Raw genomic sequence first — 11,002 nt, 5'->3', positions numbered from 1 at the left:
ACACACACACACACACACACACACACACACACACACACACACGCACGCACGCACGCACGCACGCATGCACACACACACATTATACGTCTATGGGGAAACACAAGCAAACATACAATAATAGTGTAATTTACCATGTGCAAGACTGTTGTTTGTTTGTGTATTTTTGGTAGGCAATGTTGCGGGGCTATTTTTGTGGGTCCTCCAAAGCATGGTTGACCTGCTAATATTGTGAGAATCACCAAAGATAGTTAGGAACAAACAGCTTATGTGTCCATGAATAATAAATTAAGTTTGTGTCGTACGTAGCTGTTATGAGCTAAGTTAGCTTGCTCTGCCAAATTCGTGGCTAGATTATCTTAGCCATTGCTAGGATTTATGTCTGGAAGGAGGGCTCATATTGTGTTATTGTGTCCACCTTTAAGTTGTGTCTGACAAGCTTATCTTGGTGAATGGGCCTTATCAACCTGCTGAATGTAATCTTATTGATAATATAGAATGTCTGCTTTACGGTGTGTGGTGTTAATATTGCAGACACTCGTGGAGCAGTAAATTTCCCTTGCGGATCAATAATGTATCTATTGATCTGTCAATTGGTCTGTCTGTCTATCTGTGACAAGGGAAATGAATGCAGCTCATTATGGACACATGCTGTCCATCAAAAGGGCTGTGCATAGGTTACGTAGTAGAGTTACTTTGAAAATGTTCATGTTAGGCTCTTGGTGGATTTTCGCAAAAGGGCATATTAGTTGACAAAAGTGCAAACACACAAAAACGACTTAACTGTGTGTACCTCCCACGTGAACTTAACAATAACAGTTTCCACGATAGTGTATGTGGTGACATGCTAATCATCACCTGGTTTCAAGTTAATAGACAACAGAAATACTGTATGACAGCTGACTGTGGAATAACAGTGCTTTCAAATGAGAGCTTTTCATTTACAGCCTTTTCTTCTTTCTTTTGGTGTATACAAAAATATTTATATTTTAGCTTTTCAGTGTGTATTAGAGTGGGCACTGGCTGCTAAGATACCAAAAGGCAACAATCCCATTTGACAAAACCAATACTGATACGTAGGTGGATGCAAATAACACAGAAAGTTTCACAAATCTTGCGTAAAATATATTGAATCTGATTTTCCACTCCTCATCATGAAACGAGACAATTAAGATTTTTACCTGAGAGCCCCAATGACACACTTCATGGCAAACTTCGACGCGGGTATGACATGTTGCATCCGAAAGAAAAAATGCTTGGCAATGTGTGACAAATAAAAGAGGAAGTGGTATGAACACAGTCACAGTCATGACTTTGTTCCCACGTGGAGTAAGTGTCCTTTAAATGGAGGAAACTTGGAATCATGTGACATGTTGTCCGACACAGTATGACAGCTACATTCTGAAGCTTGTGGTCAAGAAAATAACGCCAATCGAGTGATCAAGCATAGTTTATTCAACAGTATAAAAGAAATGGACACTATTGGTCGACAGTAATAGGTTCATAAACACTGTCTGAAATTTGTTCATATAAAGGTTAATAAGGAAAAGATCAACTGTAACAAAATGCTATAGACGTAACAATATTTTAAATATATTAACATTTGTAGAATCAAAACAAAACAACAACAACAACAGAAAAACATGAAGTGTATAAGTCAGAAGCCATTTGTTTGTAAGAACAGGTTTGTGAGGCCCGAGGTTGTTGTTATTCAAAAAAACAAACAATACAATATTTCCTTTTCATAAACACACTTGATCAGTTGCATAATTTAGACAATTATAATGAAAATAATACGCATTCACATGAAGTGAATCATGGTTTCAATTTTGATTTCAATTTCGATATTTGTCATGGCCCTAAAGCCATTCCCAAGTGACTTCCGTGGCTCAAGGTTTTGCATTGAAAGCCTTTTGCAGCGACACCACTGACACTAAGTAACCACAAGAGCCTTGTGTAAGTTAACCATTGCTGTGAGCCATGTGACTGCTAACATTTTGTAGCACACCGCACATGGGGGTCCTCGCTCTGTCTCAAGAGAGGACAACATGTCCAACTTGTTTGCCCGACAACAGAAAATATGTTGTTCATAACTGTTTAACTTCACTTTGACATGCTATGCATCTTGTCCATGTCATGACGAGGTTTTGGTCAAAACACACCAAAGATCAAGAACTACAGATGCTGACCCCAGACCTCTCTTCTGCGGGCTGTGAGTGGGACAAAGTGTTATCATTTGTGACCAGTTTGGAGTGTAGCCCGCCTCCTACCCAAAGACAGCTGAGATAGGCTCCTGCATGACCGCGACCCTCGTGATGAGAAGCGGTTTGGATAATGGATGGATGGTTAATGCTAAAAGGATTTGATATTTTACAGTGTTTACATGATTTTGCTTCATTTATTGTTTTCTTCAAAATCACGTGGCATCTGTTAAAAGTTCCAATGCATGCCGTGCACCCCATGAAAAATGTCTTTTTCGTGCCCAAAAGAGGAACCAGAGTGTATTGGAGGGATCCTGAGGGACGGATGCTTTAAAACAGGGGTAGGGAACTCCAGTTCCTCGAGAGCCATATCCTGCCTGTTTGAGATCCCTCCCGACTCCAAAAAACCTGATTCCAATGATCAGCTCATCAACAAGCACCGAAGAGGCCTGAAATGATCATGAGCAATTGAATCAGGTTTGTTAAAGTAGGGAGGGATCTAAAACAGGCAGGATATGGCTCTCGAGGAACCGGGAGTTCCCTAACCCTGCTGTAAAAGGTAGCAGCTGAACACTAAAAGGGTTTCCTTCCAAACAATTTGTTGGTCTCTGTTTCGTACTGAATCCAGTTGTGTGATCAGGGAGTAGCATTTAGTGTGTGAACAGCAGACTGGTTGAGAGGGTGAGCCCAGTCAGGATAGGTGTCCAGGTTAAACATGGCCATGCCCCACGTGTTTATGGCCAGCATGATTGAGAGGAGGCCCAGAATGTTCATGACAAAGCCAGTTTTGACCTAAGATGGCACAGCACATGACAGACAATGAATAACAAGCAACGGTCCTTCTGTTGAAAAACACAAGCCAGAATCTCACCATGTCTTTGACCATGAGGTGGCCGGAGGCAAAGGCGATGGAGTTGGGTGGTGTGGACACAGGTAACATGAAAGCGTACGAGCTCCCAATTGTTGCAGGAATCATGAAGTACAGTGGATTCACAGACACATGAAACGCCTACAAAAACACAAGAACGTATCTCAAGGAAATATTTTGTGTCGGCATCAGCAACAAGTCATCTCAGCGTGAGTAATTTGAGATGTTATTTATGGCGCCCTTCAAGGCATGTATGGAAAATATACTGCAGTATGTGGAGCATAGTTTACCAACGTTATCAAAACATTCGTCAATAAAATGTGCTAATTACCGGCGACCCGAGTCAAGATATGCTGTACAGACAAACATAAACAGTTTTTGCCAGACTGCATCAATTAAATGTTGATTTCTTTCTGGTGTGCCAGGTGGCTATGCAACATTCAATCATGTCGGCATTAATGCATTCATCTGAATCGCACTGGAGTTTGAAGCAGTCCTTGCCTTTTTTGCAGCAGCCAATCATATTGCAGCAGGGCATGTCATGCCTCAAACTCAAGTGGGATTCATAACGTCTCAACTTCTCTCTGAACTCAGCATTATTTGTCATTCTATGCAGAGGATAAAGAGTATCTGACTGTGAGATGCTGCTATATTGTTTGTCTGCCTGTTATTGCTAAACCGTTTGCATTCATTGCGTTGCTAAAGGACATATTTCACTGAGCAGCGAAGGTTTACAAGTGTGTGCACAACCTAGAAACAAGGTCGTTTGAGGTCACAAACAGTCGTAGAGACGTTTGCCTACAATTTTAACGGTCTTCAACACTGTTTCTTCTCACAAAGACATTTTGGACATGCTCAAAATTTGATGTCGACAAAAAAAACAGTTTGGACCAGTTAAAACTGTTGGGGAATGTCTGGTGAACATCTTTGCGACTGTTGTTGAACGAACCCTGACAAAAAAAAAACATTCATTCTATCAGTGGGATTAACACTGCAACGTATTTGCCAATTAGCATTGTCACTCAACTCGCGTGCCTGCCTTTGGGCAGTAGTTTGGTTGTTTAAAAAAAAAAAAAAAGGTGTCATCGTCTTTGGTTTGTGTTTAGTTTTACAGTAAACTTCAACTGGGGCATGAAGTTTGTCTTTTGTTGAATTGTTGACTATTTGCCAAGTTACTGCTTCTTGTAAAGTGTGCCGAGGGCTTGGTTAGAATATGCTGCAAGTGACTGTACAAATGTTCCCTTCAAGCAGTTTATCCATCTTGATCTACCTCTTAATACCACCACTGTCACATTGCTTTCATCCTAACCATCAATTTTATGTAAAAACACATCACGGCAGTCACTCGGACTACGTACATCATCTGGAGCTGATCACAACCAGTAGCTTTCAAATAAAATGACAAAAGCATTTTTTTTAAATGTCAATAAATACATCAAAGTATTCGCCAGGGATGCTGATGGTTTCATGTAACAATGCATGCAAAACTCTTCAGACTTGTGTTGGGGGTCAAATGTGGCTGTAGCACGTTTTGCTCAGACTGGCCAACGTACTGCAAAATGCTCACATTGAGTGCCCAGTGAGTCAAATTTGAAATATAATTGGTTTAAGAAACAGTTGCGTTATTAATATAATTGAGGTTACCTTGACCAGCGTTACTGATTCCTAAGGCCATGGGCAGATTACATTTTCATGATTTCAACAGCTAAAATTTGATTGGACTGTATTGGAAGCAGTGCACATGAAGAGAAACGTTAAGAAATGAAGAGAGTAAATCGCTGACAGTAAAATAAACAAATAATAGAATTTCGCTTCTAAATATATGTCCATCACTGTATATAATATGGTAACAATCCTGCTAGGAAAGATTTACAAGCGCCACTTTGTCCCGCCGTCCATTTTCTAATCTGCTTATCCTGACAAGGGTCACCGGCGTGCTGGAGCCTATCCCAGCTGTCTTCGGGCAGTAGGCGGGGGACACCCTCAACTGTTTGCCAGCCAATCGCAGAGCATGCACAGACGAACAACAATTTGCTCTCACGATACAGGTGCCACTTAATAATTAGGATTAGTATTTTTTGGGGGGACAATGATTAATGCTGTCAAATACATTTCTCATAAACGGACACACAAATGCAATAGATAACCGGCATCTACCAACACAATGCTAATCTACCTTGACTCTTTCTGAGTCACTGTATACGTCTGCGATAATAAACTGAAGCTTTACTTGTAAAGAATGCTTGAGCGGGTCGTGGCCAGTGTATGTACCTTTTGCAAAGTACAAAGGCGCCAGGTAATGATTAGAGACAATACGGGGTTAATAACTAACACAGTCCAAACATAATCATGTCTGTTGCAACCGAACTCAACAGCAAAAGCAGGTGTCTTTTCTGGTGTGTTTTTTTGTTGTTGTTTTTGTCAAATGTCAAGAGGAGTCACAGAAAAATGCTGTTTGATTCCTCTGCTCCATCGTGAAAACAGTTGGACATAATAAAGAAGAAGTCATACATTACAGAATTTTAGCATTTTAGAAGTAGCATTTTTGTCATATTTTGGATAGACTACAGTCCTTGGTTTCATACTTAAGTCATGTAGATAGCGGTAGCAAGCTTTCAAACTGTTGTCAAAACTAATCAAGAAGAGTTTTCGCTGTCCGTGGAATGGGCAAGAAAGGTTCCTCTATTAACTGTGCGTGCTTTCTTCTCGGCCCGAGAGACACAAGCACATATATGTAGACATTGTTTTACCATAATTACCATATCAAAGAGGCCAAAATAAAACTTTGGGGGCTGCAAAAATTAAGGCCAGGAGAAGGCCAAATGGTTGGTGCCACCAGCTCTATCTATTTGCCTTAAAATGGTGTGAGCACAATCTCGCACAGAAGAAAATGTGTGAGTACGTGTGTGTGAGTGAGAGAGAGAGAGGTACTGTAAATGTTATTTTTGCCCACTACCATACTTAATAGACTCCCCATGCATTCATGCTCAAGGTGAGTGTAACTTCTGACTGCAGCTGTAACTGCCAATTTCAGGATGACAGCAAGTAGCCCAATCAAGACCAAGTTGACCACACGTCATTGGGTATTCAAGAAGAACTCACCAGTTCAGCAATAATTGGTAAAAATATGATAATGGTGGCGGTGTTGCTGGCGATCTCCGTGAAACAGGCCACGAAAGCTGTGATCAACATCATGGCCGCAGCAGGCGGGACCTTGACCAAAGGCTGGAGGTAGCCTCCGATCCAGGAGGCCAGTCCGGACTCCTGCCAAAGAGCACAAGAGGTGAAAGGTCAAATCACAACATAACAAAGCACTGGAGAGAATGAAACCAAACAATGTGGTGAAGAAGAAATGAAGACATGAACGACATGATCATTCAATCATCTGACACATTTGAATGCGGTACAACTCAACGTGAATTCCGGAACACAGTTTTACCTCACACGCTTGAGCCATGGCAAAGCCGCCTCCAAGCAACAGAATGATATTCCAAGGAACAGCCTCCTGGGCTTTCTTCCATGATAGGAGAGGAACGTATGGCGCATTTGAAGCTGAGGGAACATTCAAGAACCTTGTTTTCAGTGGAGAATGTTTTGTTTGCCTGCTTCCCCTTGTCTCCAGCTGTCTATTTGTCCAGCTGAGTCTGAAAAACAATCTAGCTCACGCACGTGTCCAGAATAGGCACAAGGCATGTGCATGTAAATGCGTGAGTGCCACCACAAAGAGCTTTGAGAGATTATCCTGATCGGTGAAACGCACAAAGCATACAGGAGACCCACGTCCAGACGGCCAGCGCGCCCGCTCTCTAATCTACATTATTAACATTCCTTAAGTTACTTGTGATATTTTGCAGCAGCTTCAGACAGAAGCTTAGTGCGGAAGAACCTTGGAGGTCCAACGCAATCCACTTTGCCTCACTGCCACGCTCACCATTTGTTTGGATTGAAAGACAAGTCAGTCATGAATTCACCTTCTCAAGGGTTCGACTGTGGCCATGACAAAACTTTCCAAAACTGTACAGACGACATTTGAGCTCTCTCAATTGTCACGAAGTAATGTAAATTTTTTTCCTTGTGCTTCGTCTTCGTTTTTGAGGTTTTATTTTGTTTCTTACAATGGCTGACCATTGGATGGCAGTGTATGCAATGGCCCACAATCGTCCAATGCAGTGACGGATGCCATCAACACTCTACGTAAAAAAGAAAGGTTTTTTTGGAATAGCTTTCCATGGTAGTGAGATTCAACTTTTTGTAAAATATATTAAAATATATACCACGGCCACATTAGTTACACAACATCAAATCACACTTATTATATTTGATGGATTGTTTTCTTTAGAACCTCTTCTATCAATTTAGCCACCAACTGCAATGAATAATTCCATTCCTCAAGAGTAATTAGAAGCACTCCTGGGGGACTTTGCCATATTTCCTGAATGAAAGTGTTGAAATGTGACATTTGGCAAGATGGCCACGCGGTGACGAGTCCACTGACCTTTGGGGTCCAACCACCAGCCAAGAGAAGGTTTCTGTGACGGGAAGAAAAATAATATGGACACAATGATCACACCGGTGACCGCGTCTGACACATAGCTGGAACACATAGGAGGAAACAGAAAGTCACATGCAATTCATACTAAAACGGTGGTATGATGAATGCCAAGGGTAGTTTCCTTACCCCTTCTTAAAAAAGACAGACCATCCGGTGACAAATTTAGGATCCCTTGTGAATAAGAGAACGGCATACAAGACAAAGAAGAAAGAGATGGCCCCCTCTGCAAAACTGCAAGGGAGCACAGTTTGTTCAAGCCGTCGCCTTCCAAAGACAAATTGCCACCAATTCAATTCAGCTTGAAGACATACATGGGTCCTCACTTTAAAGGCCCAAGTTTTTTGTAATCCTCTTCAATGAGAGCCCGAGCTTGGGCCTCTTCTTCTGCTCTTCTGTTATGCTTGAAGCACAAGCTGCAGAAAGCAAAATCATTCCAAGAGTTAATGGGACACTCAGCAAGATTCTTCATACGCATTCAAACCAGTTGGAACGTGACTATGGAGTAAAACCGGACAATACAGGCAGTTTACAGGCAGGTCACCTAACTCCACACTTGTCTCAGCTATAGAATATGTTTATCGTGTTTGCAAAGCTATTGATTGAAAAACATTGATTTTCCCTTCCCAAACGCATGTATTCTATTGTGTTACAGTATTTGTAGTATCACATGAGCCCTCTTTGTGTCTTTTTCTGAAATCATAGGATTGCACAAGAGGTTAAACATGATCCAGTGGGTCCAGTGGACCCCAGTTGCATCAAAGGACAACGTAGCGGCCCGCTCATGTTTGCACAGATGATTGTGTATCGAAAAATTGGGATGGGCACTTTTTTGCGGCTGTGAGCCCAGTTGTATTCAAACGGCCTCCTTCAAGCTTTGATTCACTTGTATTCCTCATTTCACTCAGAAGGCTTCTCCTGTTTCTTGTCTAGTCAGGGTTACCGGTTTTCCCTTGACGCTGATTGAGTCCCGGAATTCTGCGTGCAACATCAGGAGCCTTCAATACAAATTGGCCATTGCCTAACGCTTGCCAAGGAGAACACGTGAGTTGTTTTTGCTGGAGCAGCAGCTCTGCATAGTTATTGACGAGATGCGGTGTGTACGTTTGCAGGTGTGTCAATGGACATGATGGAAATATCTCAGCAAAGACAAAACTGCAATGCGATTGCCATTGCGTGCATGAGGAAAACACATTTACCGTCTGTTCAAGCCTCCATGGAGGAATGCGATCCATAGCCATCCCAAAAGCAGGAAGACGAGCATGAGTGGGAACGCAAATGCAAACCAAGAGCCAAAATTGATGACATCACACTCTGGAAAATTGCTGAACATAAGAAAGAATGAAAAAGAAAGACAATAAAACCCGAGTCTACTTAAAGCAAGCTATGAGTCGGCATTACTTTTTAAGCTGTCCAATCAGGATGAGGTTGGGCGCAGTTCCCGTCAGTGTGGCGGTTCCTCCGATACTGGCCGCATAAGGAATGCAGACAAGAAAGCCTTTCCACACTCTCATCTGATACTCCGACTCGGAGCGGATCTCCTCGGCTGTCCTCGTGTCATTCTCGTCTGCTGCGTCCAACCTTTTTAAAGACACCGAACATGACTCTTGACGACACGGGGCCTTTTGAGTGTTGTATTAGAATAGAGCAGCCAGTCAAGATGGTCAAAGAAATAGGTACTTCCTTTCAAGTTGGGGAAATTCAAATTAGATTGATCACGTTTTGGAGAAGAGCAGCTTTTCTTTCCATGTTGCAAGGAGCCTTCACACTTGCCCAGCTGACAACTCAAGAATGATGCTGGTACAACTCGAGTAAGCTAGCTCGCCAATGGTAATATTTGTATTGTGACACAACATTTCAGTGCGCCATGAGAGAACATCGGGTATTAGTGATTCAATTTTAATTCATGGGTAAAAGAAACATGTCAATTGACTGTATTGAACTACAAATCTTTTATCTTTACTTGTCTATCTATGCTCGTGACACACGACATTCCATTAAATGGCAGAAGGTACAATGAGTCTGTGTTCCACTCGTTGGCACTCATCCAACGGAGTCATAACAGTCTTCAACTAAACAAGCTCACATTCCCCCAGAGTAAATGGCAACAAGATTATCATTATTTATTTTTTTCCCCAACATTTCTGTTTGTTGATGTGCTGCGAGGTTTGATATAGTGATAAAGAACATTGTTCTGCTTACCCCTCAAGTGATAACATTTGTTTCTCTGAGGCCACTGGATGCATCTTAGTGGACTGACCTGAAAGAAAGAGAGATTGTGGCAAGTATGTGACAAGCAAGAGTGGACACTGAACAAAATGAGGGTGACTTCTCGTAAATCTGGAAGTCCATGACTTCTTGAACATCAACTTTGGCTGAGCAGGGCCAGTACATCTCACATACATATTTACAACTAAACAAGAGTTTATCCCAAAAGCAACTATCTTGCGTATATTTTCTTGTAGTGCAGTGTGGCAATGTACAATTTCTGTATTCCAACGATTGCAATAATGACTCACTGGAACATGCTGTTCAGCATTTCACAATGAATCAGTAGCTTATGGAATACATTATGGAAGAAGGTTAAGGTTGCGTCTCAGGCCATGTGATGAACGAAGGGTAAACATTCTGCCTCCCCTGCTTGGTTTGCTTCATTCCCTGTCACTTATATAGCACATTTCTACTTTTGGTCAGGGATGTGTCCAAGGACCGGCAACCCGAGGCCAAGGCCAAGGCCAAGGACTTGCCTCCGAGGCCAAGGCCAAGGCCAAGGACTTGGAAAATTTTCCGAGGCAAGGCCAAGGCCAAGGACTTGAAAAATTTTCCGAGGCCAAGGCCAAGGACCAAGGACTTGCCTCCAAGGCCAAGGCCAAGGACCAAGGACTGATTTTGAAATTGAGGCCTAGCCGAGGACATGTATAAAACAATGCTATCATACCACTTGGCAGGTGTTCATGATTTGCAACACCCCTCCATCATAACCCCTTGCACTCCCTTACGCTTGAATGATGTGTTTTTATTCAAAGAGTAGAACAGTCAGGGCACGTGTTATTTATACTGAGAAAAAGAAATAAAATCATATGATATACATTTATGAATTAATGTTTTAGTGCAGTAGTTTCTTAATATGAAGTAAATCAACACTCAACAGGCATGACATGGCACGGAACACAAGTTGAGAAATGACTTTGCATAGAAGTCAATCACTGACTGCAGAAAAAGCGGTAATCTCACAGTGATCATTTTACAGTTCACCTGCAGCGAGTCCCAGGGACTCACTGATCAGAAAAGTATGAATCCCATTATGCATTGAGAGAGTCCCAAATTGCGAATTCCGAAATGGTCTACTTATTCAATTGCATATGATAATAACACAAACAACATATA

General features: G+C 41.9%; 2 protein-coding genes across 2 annotated transcripts in view; both read right to left on the bottom strand.

Annotated features, from left to right (window-relative positions):
- Positions 1 to 2,396, bottom strand: part of ocstamp (osteoclast stimulatory transmembrane protein) — a 4,818-nt gene extending 2,422 nt beyond the window's left edge. Inside the window, exon 1 of the mRNA XM_019865209.1 lies at positions 1,179 to 2,396. Within this exon, the coding sequence (XP_019720768.1) occupies positions 1,179 to 1,237 (59 nt within the window). The 5' untranslated portion in view covers positions 1,238 to 2,396. The remainder of the gene's footprint in view (positions 1 to 1,178) is intronic.
- Positions 2,397 to 2,814: 418 nt separating this feature from the next.
- The window catches only part of slc13a3 (solute carrier family 13 member 3), a 12,233-nt gene continuing 4,045 nt past the window's right edge, over positions 2,815 to 11,002 (bottom strand). The window contains exons 4-13 of the mRNA XM_019865208.1: positions 9,818 to 9,875; positions 9,017 to 9,196; positions 8,815 to 8,940; positions 7,942 to 8,031; positions 7,745 to 7,849; positions 7,562 to 7,659; positions 6,506 to 6,618; positions 6,169 to 6,330; positions 3,070 to 3,207; positions 2,815 to 2,990 (exon numbers count right to left, since the gene is read on the bottom strand). Coding sequence (XP_019720767.1) covers positions 2,835 to 2,990; positions 3,070 to 3,207; positions 6,169 to 6,330; positions 6,506 to 6,618; positions 7,562 to 7,659; positions 7,745 to 7,849; positions 7,942 to 8,031; positions 8,815 to 8,940; positions 9,017 to 9,196; positions 9,818 to 9,875 — 1,226 coding nt within the window. The 3' untranslated portion in view covers positions 2,815 to 2,834. The remainder of the gene's footprint in view (positions 2,991 to 3,069; positions 3,208 to 6,168; positions 6,331 to 6,505; positions 6,619 to 7,561; positions 7,660 to 7,744; positions 7,850 to 7,941; positions 8,032 to 8,814; positions 8,941 to 9,016; positions 9,197 to 9,817; positions 9,876 to 11,002) is intronic.

The sequence above is a fragment of the Hippocampus comes genome, unplaced genomic scaffold, assembly GCF_001891065.2.
Source record: "Hippocampus comes isolate QL1 unplaced genomic scaffold, H_comes_QL1_v1.1 scaffold124, whole genome shotgun sequence".
NCBI classification, from domain to species: Eukaryota; Metazoa; Chordata; class Actinopteri; order Syngnathiformes; family Syngnathidae; genus Hippocampus; species Hippocampus comes.
The sequence above is the reverse complement of the archived record's forward strand: the minus strand, read 5'-3'. Positions and strand labels throughout refer to the sequence as shown.